General features: G+C 37.8%; 5 protein-coding genes and 1 non-coding gene across 11 annotated transcripts in view; all 6 read left to right on the forward strand.

Moving 5' to 3' along the window:
- LOC131298827 (F-box/LRR-repeat protein 4-like) overlaps positions 1-4,179 on the forward strand; it is a 33,671-nt gene extending 29,492 nt beyond the window's left edge. For both annotated transcript variants that reach the window (XM_058324302.1, XM_058324303.1), the window contains exon 3: positions 3,761-4,179. The gene's annotated coding sequence lies outside the window, so the exon portion shown is untranslated. The remainder of the gene's footprint in view (positions 1-3,760) is intronic.
- The window catches only part of LOC131298822 (replication protein A 70 kDa DNA-binding subunit B-like), a 19,093-nt gene extending 14,914 nt beyond the window's left edge, over positions 1-4,179 (forward strand). The window contains exon 12 of the transcript XR_009190537.1: positions 3,745-4,179. The gene's annotated coding sequence lies outside the window, so the exon portion shown is untranslated. The remainder of the gene's footprint in view (positions 1-3,744) is intronic.
- LOC131298826 (uncharacterized) overlaps positions 1-4,179 on the forward strand; it is a 9,458-nt gene extending 5,279 nt beyond the window's left edge. The window contains exons 2-3 of one of the 5 annotated variants that reach the window (XR_009190541.1): positions 2,474-2,571; positions 3,741-4,179. Coding sequence is in view for 2 of the 5 variants with exons in the window: in XM_058324300.1 (XP_058180283.1) it covers positions 1,107-2,516 (1,410 nt within the window). In the remaining 3 variants the exon portion in view is untranslated. Of the gene's footprint in view, positions 1-882; positions 2,572-2,966; positions 3,359-3,740 lie in introns of those variants that run through there. The other 4 variants (XM_058324301.1, XR_009190539.1, XR_009190540.1 and 1 more) reach the window with 4 other exon arrangements.
- A 3,211-nt stretch (positions 4,180-7,390) lies between these two features.
- On the forward strand, positions 7,391-9,188 carry LOC131298834 (uncharacterized). The gene has a single exon (XM_058324311.1). It carries the CDS (start codon positions 7,471-7,473, stop codon positions 8,869-8,871), a length of 1,401 nt encoding a protein of 466 aa, XP_058180294.1. The 5' UTR covers positions 7,391-7,470; the 3' UTR covers positions 8,872-9,188.
- A 7,349-nt stretch (positions 9,189-16,537) lies between these two features.
- On the forward strand, positions 16,538-18,740 carry LOC131298835 (F-box/LRR-repeat protein 4-like). The gene is made up of 3 exons (XM_058324312.1): positions 16,538-16,578; positions 16,655-16,744; positions 17,681-18,740. Exons 2-3 carry the CDS (start codon positions 16,689-16,691, stop codon positions 18,738-18,740), a joined length of 1,116 nt encoding a protein of 371 aa, XP_058180295.1. The 5' UTR covers positions 16,538-16,578; positions 16,655-16,688.
- Positions 17,226-17,332, forward strand: LOC131299293 (small nucleolar RNA snoR100). Its single transcript, XR_009190678.1, has one exon. It is a non-coding gene; the product is annotated as a small nucleolar RNA snoR100 (small nucleolar RNA).
- Positions 18,741-20,688: the final 1,948 nt, after the last annotated feature.

A 20,688-nucleotide genomic window follows, 5' to 3' on the forward strand; every position in this document is an offset into this window, starting at 1 on the left:
CAAGAGCTTCACGAAATCCCAAATATTGCTAATCTTGACTATCTCGAAAATAATATCTCTATATTGCTTAGCAACTCCTAAGTGCAAGTTTACCGGTGTAAAGGTAAACTATCCTGTGAACAGTTTCCAATTCTATTTTAGCTATTAATTTTTTCTTTTACAACTACACCAACATAATTTATTTTACGTATCATCTATTAAAATATATATTTTTTTCCAATATTAAAAATAAAGAAAGGAGAAAGGAGGAAGAAAAGAAACAATAAAAAAAGAAAAGAGTATGAATAGTGCTCAAGTAAAAATGACTAACAACTATTCACAAATGGGTTTTACCTCCTTTTTTACCTAATCTAGTGCAAATAAGTTTTTGTAATTTTTCTTTCCAAAATAGAGAAAAATGTATTTTACATTGTTTGATGTACTTGCTCTAAAATGATGTGACAATTTTAAATTATTGACTTTTGGTTGGCAATTTCACTGTGGTTGCTCTTACAGTACTCCTACTGTTTTTAGGTACCAGAAGAAGAAGAATAAGAGCATCTCCAATCCATACAAAATAGAGGATGGATGTAACACATTGAGGGGAGATTTTATAATTTATTCCACTTTTTCTTCATTTTTTCTACTTTTTGGGAGAATCTTTGAGGGACCCACCGTCCTTTTTAGAGTTTGGTCCTCCAAAAGTAAATTTGGTCCTTTAAAAATGGAGGACCAAAAGTAAATTTGGAGTACAAATTTCCTCCAAACTCTAAAAAGGACGGTGGGTCCCTCAAAAATTCTCCCAAAAAAGTACAAAAAATGAAGAAAAAGTGAAATAAATTACAAAATCTCTCTTCAATGTGTTACATCCATCCTCTATTTTGTATGGATTGGAGATGCTATAAGAGGAGGGAGGGAGAGAGAAAATGTTCGCTTCAGCTCCTATCTCAACCTTTCTCTCCCGATATCTGCCGGAGGTTTGAACAAACTGAAAACATAGGATTCCGATAAGAGGTTTTTCTCTGTGGATCTACAATGCAGATCTCTCACCCCTCAACAGAAGTGTTTCTTTAACCAAAACCCTCACCAAATTAGAGAGAGAGAGAGAGAGAGAGAGAGAGAGAGAGATGGACAGTATCCTGAGCGACGAGCTCCTAGAAGAAGTTCTCAACCGCCTCCCTTGTGGTCCCTTTTTTGCCCCCTCTATCGCCGTCGTCTCCCTCGTCTCCAAGCGGTGGCTCCGCCTCTACCGCTCTACCAAGTTCAACCTCTTTCTCCGCCTCTCCCCTGACAACGGTATCTCCTCTTTCCTCTCTCACTTCCCTCACCTCTCCTTCCTCTTTATCGTCATCGACCGCGGCCACAACGACGTCGACTTCTCGAATTTTTCCGATCGGATCCTCCTCTCGGTCGCCTCGTCCTGTCCCAAGCTGACAGGTCTCCATCTCGAACATGGGCCACCAGTCTCTCTCTTCCCTCTGCTTTCTCTCTCTACCTCATGCCCTCACCTCGACTCCCTCAGCATCTCCCTATCTAGACCCATCTCTTTCCACTGGCTTGACTTCTTACCCTCTCTTGAAAAACTCACCGTTGTTTTCAACCCTGTCCCGGGCGAATTCGAACAAGTCGATACTTCGAAACGTAACTTCAACGCTGAGCTGAAATTAAGAACCCTAGTTTTCGATGGGATTCGACGTGGCGATTACGGTTTTGATTCGCTGTTGAAAAGTTGCAAAAATCTTAGGAGACTGGAGCTGTATCGCTGCGAAGGAATTGGTGATGATTCGTCCGTTTCATCGATTGTTAATTGCTTCAACGGCCTCCAAGAAGTGATATTGAGGTGGTGTGGTTCGATAGTTAATGACATTTTAATGAGATTGGTAGAGAATTGTACATCTCTGAACTCTCTGTTAATCCACCACAAAGTCGAAGGTAGCGAAGAGGGTTTGTTTCATTTCATTACTCAGAGCCGTTGTAATTTGCAAAAACTCGATTTACGTTTACCTCTTGACCTCGAAGACAATCACTTATTGGCCGTGGCTGAGAAGTTCAGGGGTTTGTTGTCTCTTCGGTTGTGTAGTTGTTATGTTGTTACTGCTGAAGGGCTTAGGACTATGGTGTTGGCAATGAGTAATAAGCTTGAAGAATTGGCATTGATAAATTGCAAAGTGGAACCTGGGTTGTTGACCACTTTAGGACAAAGTTTTAGAAATCTGAGGAAGTTGGACTTGTCTTATAATGAGATGTTGGTGGATGAAGAGTTTATATTGATGCTTGCGTCGTGTAATTGTTTGAAGAACTTGAAGGTGAGGGGGTGTGAAGGATTGACAAATGCATCCTTGGTTTCGATGTTTAAGAGCTGTAAGCAGTTGGAATCTGCAGATATAATGGATTGTCCTGGGATTGGGGCAGAGGCTGTTGAGTTATTTGTTTTGAATTGTCTGCGGTTGAGAGCGTTACATGTTGAAGATAGCAAGGTTTCAGATGTTTCCAGGTCTTGGTCTTCGAAGAAATTCATTGCAGTTGTTGCTGTTTGATGTTTAAAAAGGGTCTTTTTTTTCTTTTTTTTTTTGAGGTTGCAGATCAATGCAGGTATATTTCTCTTTACATTTTTATTGGTAAACTGAAAATGCTTCTAATAAGAATGTACCAAAACTGGGTTCTCCAATGATGTACATTTTGTGATTTATGCTGCAGTGCTCTTCTTCAACATAATATTGCTGCTGTTGTTTTATTCCCCTGGTCATTATTGTTTACATTCGCCTCAATTTCTACTTGTTTTAAGACTACGTGTTTTGTCTGTTATAACTTAGAATGTGCATGTATCTATGTTGGAGCGGCAAAGTAGCATTTTGTCATCATTTCTTAATTCTTTTGACCAAGGATTATAGCGTTGGACAAGTTTAGTCCTTTAGTCCCTTAACTCTTAGTCACTTTAAAAAAAAAAAAAAAAAAAACCGTAACGGTCGTTATTTACATGTTGGCAGTAGTAAAAGTAAAGGAAGAGGGGGCGAGAAGTGTATGACATAAAAAAGGCAACTGGTGACGAACTGTTTTTGTTTAAAAGTTGCTATTAAGAATATAAACTCTGGTTTCATTAGTATTGGTAACTAAGAGTCGAAGAGTATAATTGACCCCTTTTTTATTACAAAAGGGTGATTGTTAGAATCACTTTTGGGGAGAATTGTTTACAATAATACCTTTTTGGTTATTTTGATCTTCAATAAAACGTTCATCGAATAAAAAAACATCTCCATCTTGGTATACGCTACTCTCTCAGTTAATTAGTGAATCAACACATTATTTTCCCCCCCTAAGATGGTGATCGTATAATCCCAGTTAAAACAGCTCTCAAGGCTGGGGGCATGCATGTTGAAGTCATGTGGAATCTATTGAACATCTTGCTTTTAATTGTGAGTTTTCCAAGCATGTGTGGAGGGGTTTTGTGCCGGGTTTAAACTTTGACATTGGGGAGCCTATATTGGTGGTTGAATAGTTGGTTTAACCAGATCAAGTGTTCGCACAACTTGCATATGTCGAATGTTATTCTATGGTCACTTTGGGTACACAGAAATAGGGCTCATTTTGGTTCTGTGATATATCACCCAAGCAACACAATTAAGCTCAGTCTTGACGTTGCATAAGAAGTGCTATGTGTGATCTTAACGGGGAGATTGATTCTGTTGTTGAGTCTGCTGGGAATGTTAATGTTAAGCTTCCTTGTGCTTGTTTTTCTAACACTGCAATCGGTGCTAATGAAGGTAGGGTTAGAATTATGAGCGATGGTGCTTGGCAGAAAGAGTCTCTCAAAGCAGCGGCAGCTTGGGTAGGCATTTGATGAAGGAAATCAGTAAATTGGCTGTAACGAGATTGTTTTGTTCATCCAGAGTCGGTCGATGATGGCGGAAGTTGGAGCTTGTTTGGATGCACTCCAATGGTGTATTCGGAATAACCATTACTCAGGTGTCTATGCTCTCCAGGGGTCAAGTGCAGTGGAGTCATGGTTAGAGTTTTTGATATCTGATACTACTAGTATTAAGTGGGCATGTAATCTTTTAGCTAATGTTTTTTCATTTCGAAAGTTCATGGGAATGTTTGTATCCTTGGCACACAATCTAGCCAAAGCAGCCATTGCTATGGGGGTGCTAATCTTGTATTATCTGTGTGGTTATTAATGAGTATTATTCCCTCGAGCAAAAACAGACCCATAGTAGTTAGAGACCAAAAAACAGAATATTGCATCAACAAATATCTAAGGACATGAATTTCTGATGGCAAAAGAAATATATTTAACCTGTGTGTTTGAGATGTTAGAAATTTGTTTGAAAACTTGGATTTGGTTGGATAAGGTTCAGGTTCAAGTCTGTATGGCTTTTCATTGCATCTAAACATACTCATAACACTAGTCACATGTGCTAAAGATACCGGCGTGGTGCAACGGTGCAACATGCACCGGCGGAGGCGATGTAGTACCACACATGCACTTTCATTTTCTCTTGTTTAAAAAAAAAAAAAAAACAATGTACTACTACTAGACGTTGTGTGTTGTCATCTAACTATTGAATTGGTTTGGTCATGCTCCCCCTCAACATTTCCCTTCTACTTTTTCTCTCCTGTTATATCTTTGAGAATAATTTTGTTCACCCTCCTATCTTCCCTAGGGTGAATAAACTTCCCTTGTAAACTTTGGGAACATAACATTTCTGCAGAAAACCTTTTATTTTTCGTACTTGGCTTTATACCAAAATACTATATAACAATAAATAATTATAGATTAAATAGTTATCAATATTAAACAAATAAACTTAAATAGTTAATACACAATTTGGAGATTCACGAATTAATGATGATAAGGCCGCTTTGGCCTAACTTTTTAGGAGTTTTTTGGCACTTTTTTTAAATTATTTTTCGTAACTTTTACACAATTTGGGTCAAGTTTTAAAATAATATTTTCTTTGTCCCAACTATAATTTTATCAATATTTAAAATTTATACGTACTTTTTTCAAAAAGGAAACAAAAAAAGAAGCTGTAAGAACATCTCTGGCAAAGTTCACAAAAACTAGCTAAAACTATATTTTGCTACCTTCTTACAAATTTGAAAGGTGAATTATCAGGTGTGCAGTTCAGTAGACTCTATACATTTAATTTTTTTAATTATTTTATGTCTTTAACAATTTAAGAACAAATTGACCCCTCTTTTTTAATACTCCATCCGTCCCGGTTTGTTTGTCCTCTTTTTGACTTTTCGAGAGCGTTTGACCTTTCAAAGAATTGTCTATAATTTTCAATTCGTAATGTTTTTAATATGGTTCTTATTTGATAGATTTCAATTAGTTTTATTATACAAAATCTTCAAAATCATAAAAAAATATTATAAAATGTACTCCCTCCGTCCCTAAATAAGTGTCCGGCGCGCAAATTTAGGCCTTTTAAAAAATGCATTTGCTTCATTAAAAAAATCAATTTTTTTTCACAAATCAATAGATGACAATGAGTTCTATTAGATTGTGGAAAAAATTACTCTCTCCGTCCCTTATTTATAGTCCGGTATTCCATTTTGGGCTGTCCCTTAATAAGTGTCCATTTTGTAAAGTTAGTGGGTAAAAGTTGGTGAATTGTCTATTTTGTCCCTAAAAGTAGATTCCATTTTAAAAAGTAAGTGAGTAAAAGTGTAATGATGATGGGTAAGTAAGGAAAGTGGAAGAAAAAGTTGATGTGAAAGGTAGGTCATGTTTGGTAGTCATTCTATTTTCTGTTTTCTGTTTTCATTTTTACAATTTTCAAAAGTTAACTTTGAAAGTTTGTTTGGTGCACTACTTTCACTTTCAAATTCTGGAAATCACTTTTACTATTTTCATAATTTGAGGAAGTAACAAAACTCAACTTTCACTATTTTCGGAAACAAAAAACAGGTTGCTCTGCTACAATTCCTTGGAGGTCTTTTTTCATTTCCTCTTCCTCTCTCTCAAACCCAAGCCATTGAAGACTCTCTCGCTCTCTCTCTCTTAATGCATGGTATTTGTTTTTTTCCTTATGCAGGGCCAATATAGGCCATATGCCCGTACTTATCGAAGGAGAAAAACCTTATAGTCAATAAAGGATACTTATTGAAGGAGAAAAACCATCTGGTCAATAAAGGACCGACTTTGGAATTAGAAAATTTCATCTATATATATATACTCTCTTAACTTAGAGATGAGAGAGATGAGAGGAGGCCGGAAGGGATACGTTGGGCTTATGAAGCCATAATTTTATGAAAGTTGATACTATAATTTCGGCCGAAGAACCCAATCGCCTGGATTTAGTGTTGGCTCAAAGATATTTGGGCCCGAAGCGAATGTCGTAATAGGGAGGCCATTTATCTCCTCATCTTTGAACAAAATTTTGCAAAATGTTGAGAAAAACTAAGGGGTGGAGATTCGAACCCAATTTTTAAAGCATTCAAAGAACCTAACCTGCCGCATGACCAAAAAGATGTTACTTAAGGCAATTGAAACTTCTTATTATTTAAAACTAAAAAACTATATTTTTTGGAGCCCTCTTCGGGCTAAAAAATCGGGAGCTGGAAGCAACAGCTTCTTCGGCTTCCTCTCTAAGCCGGCTATTCCTGGTCTATCTACCCGGCCCTTTCTTTCAGAATATCAAGTATGGAATTTGAATCTGACATGACTGCAAAGGCTAGGATGACTCTCTCTCTCTCTCTCTCTCTCTCTCTCTCTCTCTCTCTCTCTCTCTCTCTCTCTCTCTCTCTCTCTCTCTCTCTCTCTCTCTCTCTCTCTCTCTCTCTCTCTCTCTCTCTCTCTCTCTCTCTCTCTCTCTAGTATAGTTTGGGAACTAGTGGAAAAATTGCAAGAAAGACCATTTTAGAAAAAGTAAAAACTAGTTTTAGAAATTGATTTTTTTTAAAAAAAAAACAGGTTGACACAAACATATTTTCTGCTTTCACTTTTTTTTTGGAAAAGTAAAAACTGATTTCAGCAAATAGAAAATAGGAAACAGAAAAGTGGTAGTGTTACCAAACATAGCCTATAATATGTCTTCTTAATAAGTTGAAATTACGAAACAAGACACTTAAAAAAGAACGGAGGGAGTAGATTTTTTAACGAAAAACATGCATATTTTGTAAGTCTTAGATTTGCGCGTCGGACACTTATTTAGGGACGGAGGGAGTAAGATATAAGTATATTTTTGAAAGACACGAATTTCGACAATTGGACAAACAAATTGGGACGGAGGGAGTAGTGTTTGTGTATACATATAGACACACACACACCACCACATCCACTTCACTCTTCAGTGACAAGTGCAGCAATTGTTATAACATAATAAACCCTAAAGTTTTACCGACTTCTCAAATCAAACCCCGTATTCTTACTTTGAACAACTACAACCCTATAACTCTTTTCAAGCAATCCTCGTCAGTCCCTAAAAACAGTTGTTGCCTTTGAGCGCGAAAACCCCCCGTCGAGAGATCGAGATCGAGAGAGAGATGGACGGAATCCTCTGCGACGAGCTTCTAGAAGAAGTCCTCTGCCGCTTCCCTTTTGGCTCCTCCAGCGCCGCTGTCTCCCTCGTCTCCAAGCGGTGGCTCCGCCTCCACCGATCTTCCAAAATCTTCATTTTTCTCCGCCTCTCACCTGACAACTGTAAGCCCCCCTCCCTCTCCTCTTTCCTCTCAGACTTCCCTCGCCTCTCCGTCCTCTTTATCACCATCGGCGGCGGCGAAGGGGACGTCTCAAGTTTCCCCGATCAGATCCTTCTCTCTGTCGCCTCGTCCTGTCCCAAGCTGAGAGCTCTCACCCTCAAGTCTGAGCCAGTCTCTCTCTTCCCTCTGCTTTCTCTCTCTACCTCATGCCCTCACCTCACCTCTCTCAACATCGCCCTAACGAGACCTTTCTCTTTCCACTGGCTCGTCTTCTTACACTCTCTTAAGAAACTCACTGTCGTTTTCAACCCCGTACCGGGCGAATTCGAACAAGTTGATGCTTCGAAAGGTAACTTCAACGCTGAGCTGAAATTAGAAACCCTAGTTTTGGATGGGATTCGACGCGGCGATTATGGTTTCGATTCGCTGTGGAAAAGCTGTAAAAATCTTAAGAGACTGGAGCTGTATCGCTGCGAAGGAATCGGCGATGATTCCTCGGTTTCATCGTTTGTTAATTGCTTCAAGGACCTCCAAGAATTGGAATTAAGGATTTGTGGATCAATCGTTAATGATATTTTGTCGAGTTTAGTGGAGCATTGTACGTCTCTGAACTCTCTGTTAATCAAGGACTTCGTCGAAGGTAGCGGAGAGGGTTTGCTTCAATTCATTACTCGGAGCCATTGTATTCTGCGGAAACTCGATTTATGTTTACCTTTCGACCTCAAAAACAATCACTTATTGGCGGTGGCTGAGAAGTTCAGCGCTTTGTCGAGTCTTCGGTTACGTAGTTGTTTTCTTGTTACTGGTGATGGGCTTAAGACGATGGCGTTAGCCTTGAGTAATAAACTTGAAGAATTGGCTTTGGTACATTGCAAAGTGGAACCCGGTTTGTTGACAACTTTAGGACAGAGTTTTAGAAATTTGAGGAGGTTGGACTTGTCTCATAATGAAATGTTGGTGGATAAAGAGTTTATATCGATGCTTGTGTTGTTTAATTGTTTGAGGGAATTGATCGTGAGGGGATGTGAAGGATTGACAAATGCATCCTTGGTTTCGATGTTTAAGAGCTGTAAGCAGTTGGAGATTGTAGATATAATGAATTGTCCTGGAATTGGGGTAGAGGCCGTTGAATTATTTGTTTTGAATTGTCTGCAATTGAGGATGTTATTTATTGAAGAGAGCAAGATTTCAGATGTTTCCAGGTCCTGGTCTTTGAAGAAGTGCATTGTCGTTCTTGCTGCTTAACCTAATATTGCGGCAGTTTTTTATATTCCCCTGGTCATAATATTGTGGTTCACTTCAATTTCTACTTGTTTTAAGACTTTGTTATAACTTAGAATGTGGTATGTATCTATGTTGGAGCAGCAAATTAGCATTTTGTCTTCATTTTTTTTTAATCTTTTTTACTAAGGATTATAGCTTTGGACAAGCTTAGTCCTTTAGTCATGAGAGGATGTGATGCTTTCCATTATGTTGTAGTTCTAACTAAGTCCATTTGACTGGGTGTTTTATGCAACTATGGAATTGTTTTGCAGACAGTGAAAGTGATCTTAGCCTTCTTTGCTCAGCTTATATGGGAGCTTACATCTTTATTTCTCATTGCATGAACTAATTGGTTGTTCTTTTCTTGGATATGATTAGTGTTGTACCTCTGCTGCTTTGCCAACATGATGTCACAATTGTTATATTGGCCAGTTCGCCTTGATTTCATTTTCTCCCTGACTACTTGAGTTAAGATTAACTATAGAATTCTTGTCTTGGAATAAGTAGTTATCATTTTCTTGATGCTGTAAATTAGCAAATGAATGTTGATCTTTATCTTTTCGAATAAGGATTATGCCGTTTGACTAACTGCTTTGTGTGATGACAGGAAGTTTATTATTACCATCATTTGCTATTGTTTCACAATTTCTTGTTGTGGGGTATTCTGATTTTGTTCGCAAATCAAGCTCTAAGGCAAACATGGTAAGAGAGTTTTACTAGGAAGTTTTAGATATTTGCTTTCGCAAAAGAGACGGAAAATAGCACTGTTATTCTATTTGATGGTGCGGAAATAGTTGTAGCAGGTGTTTAGAGATTGACTTTGTTGTTGATTGTGAGAAGGAGGCTTATAATAACAATCAAATCTACCTAGTTATCCTAGAATTAAACCCGGGCCCCTTATGCATGGCTAAGGCTACCCCGGCACCATGTACTCTTTGAGATAGCATGTGGTCTTCTATGCCTTTTGCAAAGCACCTTTTTCACACAGGCATAGAGCAGATGTTCCCTTCTGATCTTGAATTGGACAGTTTCTGCCGCGACGGCCTACAAGCGACTTGTGATTTTCTGCCATATTCTTCCGGAGAAACATGCACCTCAGTGTATTTTTGTAGCTGCATTGACAATCTATTTGATTGGAAGTTCTAACATGTTAGTGGAAAGTTACTTAGCCCCCACCTCCAACAAAGAAAAAAGAATGCTAGTGAACAATTTATTTGGAGCACTTTGAAAGGTGTTGGTCTGAAGGCAAAGAGCGGGTCTGATGCATAGCCCCACACCCCAACTACATTTGCAGGTAGTTAAAGACGCTTAGAAGGGGCGAAGCTTAACTCATTTTTGTCAAAACTACATTTGGGGAACAGTGACTGTTTCTCACGATGGTCTTGTGTGACCTTCAAAGAATGCTAGCGAACAATTTTTTTGGAGCACTTTGAAAGGTGTTGGTCTGGAGGCAAAGAGCGGGTCTGATTCGTAGCCCCACGCCCCAACTACCTTTGCAGGTATTTATAGACGCTTAGAAGGGGAGAAGCTTAACTCATTCTCGTGACAACTACATTTGGGGAACAGGGGTGTTTCTCCCGATGGTATTGTGTGAACTTCATGTTGCCATGGTTCATCGTCTTGTTCGATGAATGAAATGAATAGAACACGACTGAACCATAGATGAATGTGGAAACATATGATGTACACCTTAAGGCTTTGGGTTTTTATTAGCTACCCAACCTGGGCAAATTGAAGGTGAGCGAAAGGAAACTAGATGTCTGCATAATTTGAAGAACCATCGTAAATTGAGGGGCAGTTTGTTTTCTATATGAGCATTAGATTGAGTTATATAGTTAAGAAGACTACTATATTTGGTAGTTGGTTAAAATGTTTAAAGGTCGGATTAACTGTCCTTTCGTTATATATCTCAAAAAGTGCGAGTTTTAGTCTAAAAAATACGGACACAGCTAAAGACATGGACATGGATACGGGACACAACAATTCTCATAAAATAGGGACACTGACATGGCATGGGACACATTAATTTTTATATATAATTTGTTTTGGTTATGCGAACGTATATTAATATAGCTCTAAATTTTAGGGCAAGTCTCTTATCGAATGCAAACCGATGGTGTATGTCAATACACGCATACGTTTTATAATATACTTTTGCCGTAGTTATAAATATTTCACCTTAAAAAGCTTTTAAATTATGAAAAAATCACCTTGCTGTGTCCCTGACCTGTCCACCATAAAAATATAAATAATTAAATGAACATGGAAGTGGTGTGGCGTGTAATGTATTTGTTCCCATGTCCCCAGTGTATCGCATGTCCCTAAAGTGTCCGACATGGATTTGGTGACCTCTCGGTGCTTCATAGGTTTTAGTGTATCATGGAACATGTGGTGTTATTAATCTCATTAGTCATTACTATTAAGCCCATGACATTACATATATAGGGATATATACCTTCACTATTAGTCACTTCAAACCAATAAACCCTAAAAGTTTAGGACATCCAATTAAGTAGTGAGTTTTTCTTTAAAGAAGTAGTGAGCTCATCACTTAGGCCTTGTTCTGCGAAGGTTCTTATTTTTGAAGTATGTATTTCCCTCTTTATGAGACAGGTCATTCTCTCACAATATATCATCTTTAATTCAAAAAATAAGTACTTATTTGAAATAGGTACTTATTTGAGTTAGTGGAACACACCCTTAGAGTTGCTGCTAGAGTAGTTGTTAATTTTACAGAAAATGTCAAGTTTATTGTAGTAGCTATTATGTTCTTTGGACTTGAGTCTACAACCTGCACTCAACAAGGGGAACGGTCACATTCTGCTATGATACATCAGCATTGCTTCAACGGCCTCCAAGAAGTGGAATTGAGGTGGTATGGATCCATTGTTAAATATATTCTAATGAGATTGGTAGAGAATTGTACATCTCTTAACTCTCTGTTAATCCACAACGAGGGTGGCAAAGAGGTTTGGCTTCAATTCATTACTCACAGCCGCTGTAATTTGCGGAAACTCGATTTATGTTTACTTCATGACCTCGAAGACAATCACTTATTGGCTGTGGCTGAGAAGTTCAGGGGGTTGTCGTCTCTTCGGTTACATAGTTGTTTTCTTGTTACTCCTGAAGGGCTAAAGACCATGGTGTTAGCCATGAGTAATAAGCTTGAAGAATTGGCTATGATAAATTGCAAAGTGGAACCAGGGTTATTGACAACTTTAGGACAGAGTGTTGTATATTTGAGGAAGGTGGACTTGTCTTTTAATAATAATGTGGCAGATAAAAAGTTTATATCGATGCTTGTGTTGTGTAACTGTTTGAGGGAAGTGAAGGTGACGGGGTGTAAAGGATTGAATAATGCATCTGTGGTTTCGATGTTTAAGAGCTGTAAGTTGGAGAGTGTAGATATAATGTATTGTTGTTGCATCGACGTAGAGGCCGTTGAGTTACTTGTTTGGAATTGTCCGCGGTTGAGAAAGATACATGTTGAAGAGAGCAAGCTTTCAGAGGTTTCTAGGTCGTGGCCTTTGAACAAGTTGGTCGAGGTTCTTTGATTGATGATTTGGATGGGGGAGAACATATGAAGGGCCAGTTATCTTTGTTTAGAGTTGCAAATCAATGCTGGTAAATATATCCGTACAATTGTACATTATCATTGTTTAACTGTAATCTTTCTGATAAGCATGTACCAAAAGTGAATACACCAATAATGAACAATTCATAAATTTATATAACTATTATTTGCTGTGATTTATGCTGCAGTGCTTTAATGGCTTTATGTTTTGGCAGGGTTATATTCCCCTTGTCCTCTTGTCGTCTACATATGTTTCGATTGTACCTGTTTTAAGACTATGGGTTGTGTCTGTTAGAAGTTAGGATATGCATGTATTTTTGTTGGACCGGTGAATTAGCATTTGGTCACCTTTTCCTGTCCTTTTATTAATGACAGTGGCATCGGACAAGCGTAGTCCTTTGGTTATGAGAGGAATTGATGCATTTCAGTATATTGTAGAGCTAACTAGTCCATTTTTACTGGATGTTTTATGCAACTGTGGAATTGTTTTGCAGATAGTGACAGTGATCTTAGCCTCTCTGCTCAGCTGATATGGGTGCTTTTTTTGTAAACCAATTTGTTGTTCTCTTCTTTGCTATGATTAATGCTGTTCCACTGCTGCTAGGAAGTTTTAGATGACAATCATAATGGAGATGGAGGTTTTACAATGAAGTTTTAGATTCTCATGAGGGAGATGGATCGTTGCACTGTTATTCAATGTGGTGGTGAGGAAATAAGAGTATTAGTTTCTTCGCGAGAATGTCCCAGAGAAAAAGGCATTGTTTACATGGTAACTTGATAGTTCCTGCATGGCTATTGAGAAGAGACCTTGGAGAGAGTTGGTACAGAGAAACATCCACTGCAGTTTAATATTGCAGCTGCAATATCGATCTCTTTGTTAGGAACTTCTAATGTGTTAGTGACTACCTCTTGTAACCGAGGTAAGGTTCTTAAGTATGGATATGATTCTCCTTCCTCCCTGGCTATTCTCTATCTATTTTTTTTCTCGGCAGCTATTCTCCATTTGTTGTGGTAAGTTTTCCCGTTAAGACTCAAAAGGAGACAGATTTGATAGATTAGCGTCTTTGATCTGTTTCTGATGCCTTTGATGAGAGGAAAAGGTCATAGATGGTACAAGTTTTCTTAGTGCTCGTGGACTGATTTTGCCCCTCTCGTTCTTATTTGTTTGTCTTGTTGTTTGCTCTCAGTGTTTGGAACTCCTTCCTTTCCCTAAAGCTGTTTTTAACTTGCGATTGCTCGACATCTTAGCAAGCATAGGAGTTCTTTAAAACGCTCTTGGTATGAGGACACAAGTAGGACTAATACTTGGTTTGTCTTTTCGTTCGGTTAATGTGCCATGTTATTGCCCAGCTAGCTGTTGATTTTGTAGGTTTGCTCAACAACTGAAACAGATTCCCCCAGAAAACCATACCTCCACCCCGAAACCTAGTATGGTCGTATTCGAACCCTGTTGTAGTATTGGTTCCAAGCCAAATCTGGGAGAGATGTATTCGAACCCTGTTGTTGTATTGGTTCCAAGCCAAATCTGGGAGATCAAGCGGGTCATTTGCTCCCCGGTTTATTGAACGTGAATATGTGATGCACCAAGTCTTCGCTGCAATTGAAATGAACCAAATAAATACAACATGACTGAACCAGACGCGAATACGACAATATGGTGGCGTAAGGGAGAAATACTCCATATTATTTTATAAACTGTTTCTTACTACTATATTATTTCTGGAAGTTTCTGAAGATCCTTGTTGATATACTTTAAGAAGCGTTGTGTCTGTATTGGTTACCTATGCCCTTGTTAAGGGCGTCTCCAACCTTCACTGTGTATCTCTACATCTCCATTTTCTGGAGAATGAGATGGTGATTCTCTTTCTTTAGAGGACGAAAAACGCAATAGGGGTTAAGTTTATATTCACAAATATTGTTGAAAGATTTAGTACCATTTGAAAGATTTTCACAATACCTTTTGAGTAAGATAAATTTTGATATTTTTGACTAAAATTTAGGAAATCATATTCGAAATTTGGTGGAAAAATGGAAAATTCTTGAGTTTTAGGGTAATTTTTTGAAAAGTAGAGTTAGAAAAAGAGTGTGAGGTTAGAGTTGACACGAATAGTACAATCTTCAAATCTTCTTTTTGAATAAAATGAATTATTTCGATCCTCTCAGCTATCGTGAATATCAGCTATCAAGAATATCTTGTCACAGTCTTGAAAGTATTTTAGTTATACATGCTGGTAGTATATTCTATAATATAGGCCTATCACAAAAAAGATAAAAGTCCAAATAGGTTATGTTTACAATGTACAACCAACGGTTGGGTCACCTAACTATTGGTTGGTTTGGTCATACCTAAAAAAAATTCAATTCAGCCCTTATTTGTAACGTTCTCTTACATAATGTGGACCTCATATAAGTGTAGGTATAATCCCATATAAGAGAGACATTACAAATACCCGTTGTATTGAAAATTTTCTTGTCGCACTCTCCGTCTTTTATTTCTCTCATACTCTCTTCCCTTGCAAATTTCGAAAAAATGCAATAAGGAGAAAGTTTCATTTTTCATCATGGCTAATCTTTTCTAAATTTCTCTAATAAAAAATTTGTTTTTCGTACTTGGCTTTGATACCACACTATATTAAAATGAATAACTCTAGATTATGTTATTCATTTTGGGAACAAAATATGGAGAAAATATTTAACAGAAAAAAAAAATAGTGGAAAATTTGGGGGTTAATTTTGGAGATAAAAATGAAGGATTTGGGTTGAGTTGATGTGAATAGTAAAAATATCCGAATTTACTTTCTTTTCTTTTTTTATTGAACATCACACCGCTATTAGAAAGAAGTCCAAGTTCGAGTCTCCTCTCCATATTTTAAATGGGTTTTGCTAGTTATAGTTTATTGGGCATTTTGTAAAAGAGAATAAAAAATTATCTTTCCATGAAATCTCCACCCACTATAGTCTACATTGCCGATTTAGAGTTGACATAAATAGTAAAATCTCCAAATCTTCTTTTTAAATAATAGTTTTACTAATCTCCGTCCACTAGGCGGAAGATAATATACACATAATTCCAAACAAGTTCGGATATCAATGTATATCTCACGGATATTAATACACTTTCACAAACTTCAATACATCTTTCTCGAATATAAATGCACATTTTTTCCTATTATCCTACCCATTTGGATGGATTTTAGAATAATCCTTTAAACTAAAATGGATTATTTCAATCCTTTCCGCTATCAGGAAAATCACAGTCACTGTCTAAAAACTATTTTAGTTATACACGCTAGTACTTAACAATGTAGGCCTATTAGAAGAAAAGATATTAATTTAATATAGTTCATTGGGCATTCGTAAAAGAGAATAAAAAATTATCTTTCCATGAAATCTCCACCACTACAGTCTACGATGCCGGATTAGAGTTGATATAAATAGTAAAACCTTCAAATCTTATTTTTAATAAAATGGATTATTTCAATCCTTTCATCTATAGGAATATCTTGCAGTTAACTGTCGTAAAAATATTTTAGTTATACACATTTTTCTTACCTACGACGGCTTCACACATTTAATCGTAGGGTGATCTTTACATATTTATGAGAGATACGTGGTCGGAAAATGATCCGTTGAAGTGTTAGAGCAAGTTTATCAGTTATTAGCTAAACAAACTTGCGAACAGTATATATTTTTTATTTTACCTACTCATATTTCTTTTAACACTACATCAACACTATCTATTTAACATATCCTCTATTAAAATGTATTTTCTTTCCTTTTTCAACATGCACCAAAGTTCAGATTTTTAAAAAAAAGAAGAAAGAGAGAGAGAGAGGGACGGACAGAGGAGAGAGAAATTAATGTAAAATATTACATACCTGATATACAGTGCTTCTCTACTTGTGCCGAAGCACCGTAGACAAATGTATTTTACCTCAGTTTCTGAAGAAGCTACTACATGTGCTTCTTTTGTAATTTTGCAATCTAAAAATACCTAAAAGTTCAATATACCTAGGCTGATGTTGTTGCTCTTAAAAGTGTTCGTAGACACTTTAAAATGCCCAAACTAGGAGAACGAAAGATCATCTCACCACCACAAAGCATAGCATAGTGTAGTGAAAGACGAGAGAGAGAGAGAGAGAGAGAGAGAGAGAGAGAGAGAGAGAGAGAGAGAGAGAGAGAGAGAGAGAGAGAGAGAGAGAGAGAGAGAGAGAGAGAGAGAGAGATGGACGGAGGTGTCTGCGACGAGCTCCTAGAAGAAGTCCTCCGCCGCCTCCCTTCATCCTCCTCAAGGATGGGATCAGGGGGGGTCTAGTGGCGGCGGCCGCCACGACAAGAATTTTAGAAAACGCAATTATTATATGTGAAAAAAAAATGTATTTCCAACCTATATAGTCTCGCCACTGCTAGATTTTTTTTCTTATTTTTTATTATATATTAGTCATAAATCTATTTTTTATTTTTATTTTAAGAAATGAGACCCAAAAAAGTATTCTAAAACTAAATTCAATGGGCCAAAGTGAAATAATATAAATGATGATATGTAATTAAGAAAAATAACTCCACATTAATTATAACCCTAAAATAACTTAATCTAAAAAATTAAGGGAATTTAATTATAATGTCACTCCCCAAATATATAATGTCACTCCTAAAAGGGAGTTCGGTTATCAATTTGGGAAATCCATATAGGGATTTGGGGAGTGACATTATAAATTTGGAGAGTGGCATTATCTTTGTGCAGACTAATGCTATAGACTATCAATGAAGGAAGCATGGTAATATGCACATAAATTGAATTGGGTCTCTAGGTCTGTCCTCTTTGATGTCATTTGGCTTTGATTTGGGGTATAGTTCCACAGCAAAACACGTATAATGGGGCTACTGTTTAAGTGGTATTCTGAGATCAGCCATTTTATACATATTGTTAAAAGTTAGGTCTGTCTCCAATCCTTCTTTGCTCATACCCCCAATGATTGGGGACTACATGGGTTCTGTTGCTGCTGCTGTTGTTGAAGTGGCATTATCGATGCCCAAAATTAAAATTAGTCTTTTTTCATACTCTATGTGCAAATGAAAAACATCATTTACTATAGTTGTTATTATGTTATTTTAATTTTTTTCTAGAACCGATGACTATTAATATTGTAATGCATCTTTTTATTTTTTTAGTATATATTTCGCCACTGCTAGGGTAAAATCCTGGTTCCGTCCTTGATCCTCCTCCGCCGCCGATGTCTCCCTCGTCTCCAAGCGTTGGCTCCGCCTCTACCTCTCTAGCAGAACCACCCTCTCGCTCCGCCTCTCCCCGGATAACTGGACGCCCCACTCCCTCTCCTCTTTCCTCTCTCACTTCCCTAACCTCTCCTACCTCTCTGTCACCATCAACGGCCGTGACCGCGTCTCGAGTTTTCCCGATCATATCCTTCTCTCCTTCGCCTCTTCCCGTCCCAAGCCGACCGTCGCCTCTTCCTGTCCCAAGCCGACACGTCTCTGCCTCCACCCTGAACCAGTCTCTCACTTCCCTCTCCTTTCGCTCTCTACCTCATTCCCTCACCTCACCTCTCTCGACATCGCCCTATACAGACCCTTCAATTTCCACTGGCTCCTCTTCTTCCACTCTCTTAAGAATCTCAACGTCTCTTTTCTCTACGGATTCGAACCCGTCGATACTGCTTGCGAGGGGAACTATGACGGTGAACTGAAATTAGAAACCCTAAATGTCTTTCGGATTCGACGTGGTGATCACGGTCTCAATTGGCTATGGAAAAGCTGTAAAACCCTTAAGAAACTGCAGCTAAAATGCTGCGGAGGAATCGGCGATGATACGTCGGGTTCGTCGTTTGTTAATTGCCTCAAAGACCTCCAAGAAGTGGAATTGATTCATTGTGGACCCACCATACGTGATGAAATTTTGTTGAAATTGGTAGATAATTGTGCGTCTTTAAGCTCTCTATTGGTACACGATCGTTATGCTGGTACAATTGGATTACGTCAATTCATTACTCACAGCTGTTGTAATTTGCGAAAACTCGATTTGTGTACACTCCATGACCTGCTCACAGAGACTTGCTTATTGGCCGTGGGTGAGAAGTTCAGGGGTTTGTTGTCGCTTCGGTTACATGGTTTTTCCTCTATTACTGATGAAGGGCTCAAGACTATGATGTTAGCCATGAGTAATGAGCTTGAAGAGTTGGCTTTGGTAAATTGCAACTCGGGACCTGGGTTGTTGACCACTCTAGGACAGAAGTTTCAAAATTTGAGGAAGTTGGACTAGTCTTCTAATAGGGGGATGATGGCGGAGGAAGAGTTTATATCGATGCTTGCGTCGTGTAATTTTTTGACGGAATTGAACGTGAGGAGGTGCGAAGGTTTGACAAACGCATCTCTTGTTTCGATGTCTAAGAGCTGCAAGCAGTTGGAGAGTGTAGATATCATGGGTTGTCCCGGGATTGAGGCAGAGTCTGTCGAGTTATTTGTTTTGAATTGTCCGCGGTTGAGATGGATACATGTTGAAGAAAGCAAGATTTCAGATGTTTCCAGGTCGTGGGCTTCTAAGAAGTTGGTCGAGTTGGTGTTACATTGACGATTTGGATGGGGGAGAGCAGACGAAGGGCCAGTTGTGTTTCTTCGGAGTTGCGAATCCATGTAAATAATGTATCCAAACCGGATACTCCAACAATGTACCTTTCGTGAATTATTGTAACTACTATTTGCTGTGATTTATGCTGCAGTTCTCCTCCTCTAATAAGAGGCGGCTCCATTCACATCATTCCATGGTCAACTAACCACCCAAAATATATATTTTTTTGCTTAGAATACATGCAAAATTTTTGAACTAGCATTACTTTGAACACTCAATCTAATTGTCAATGAACACCCACCCCAAAAATGGCCAACAAAATACAAATTAATCCATTTGAAATTGAAAGCCCAAATTTCAGTTCACTAACCCAATTTCAGCAATAACAAAAAAATGAAATAAGAAAATAAGAAAAGGAATGAACAAATAAAAAAAAAACCACGCAGAAGACCTCCGACCTCGTTCCTCTTTGGCTCTCTATTTGGTACACACTAATAGGTTCCTCTCTCTCTCCGTCGATTACTCACAGGTTTTGGATTTGGCTTTTTGGTAAACCCTAAGTTGTATATTTCTTATTTTTATTTGGGTTTAATTGATTTTTCTTCCAATTGTTCACTGTTTTGAGCTCCAACCTTCAAGAATATGAATAAAAATTGAATATTGGGTGTTTCTTTGTCACTACACATTCTGACATTTATCGAGTTTTGCCCTAGAAAGTAAGACCACCATTATCTCTCCTAATCTCCTTACATTTGTTTTGAGCAATTAGATTATATAGATTACTAAGTTTATATAAGTTACTACTTACTAACTACTACTCCCTCCGTCCCTTTTTAAGTGTCCTGCTTCGTAACTCCAACTTATTAAAAAGACATCATCATTATACATTTCACATCAACTTTTTCCTTCATTTTCCTTACTTATCCATCATCATTATACTTTTACTCACTAACTTTTCAAAATGGAATCTACTTTTAGGGGCAAAATGGAAAATTCACCAACTTTTACCCACTAACTTTACAAAATGGACACTTATTAAGGGACAGCCCAAAATGAAATACTGGACTATAAAATAGGGACGGAGGGAGTACTAAGTAGTATTTGATACCGTTGATAACGAGGATATCATTCAAGAGTTTCAAAATATGAAAACTCATCAAGGACAATTGTAATAGCTAATATACTTTGTTATTTTTGGGTCGCATTTTAGATGTTATGTATGACTTTTTATTTATATATATAGTTGTGGTTTCTCGAGATAGTATAATACAATTTCTGGACACCCTTAGAAGAATTTCTGGAGCCGTCACTGCTCCTCTTTGGCATAATGTTGCAGCAGTTGATATTTAACATTGTAAGTTTTCCTCCTGGTCCTCTTCGTTTACGGTTGCTTCAGTTATACTTAAAGACTAGCCCTGTTTTGTTTGGGTTTTGAAAGAAGTTTTTAAGAGTAATGAGCGGAGAGAAATAGATAGAGAAAATTTATTAGAGACTGTGCCTAAGGGTTTTGAAATTCCCAAACGAATAAGCCCGGTTTTGTCTGTTAAAATATGCATGTATTTTTGTTGGAATAGGGATTTAGCATATGGTCGTCATTTCTTATCTCTTTAAAGATTATGGCGTTGGAGTTGGAATACGAAAG

Source organism: Rhododendron vialii, chromosome 8a (genome assembly GCF_030253575.1).
Source record: "Rhododendron vialii isolate Sample 1 chromosome 8a, ASM3025357v1".
NCBI lineage: Eukaryota > Viridiplantae > Streptophyta > Magnoliopsida > Ericales > Ericaceae > Rhododendron > Rhododendron vialii.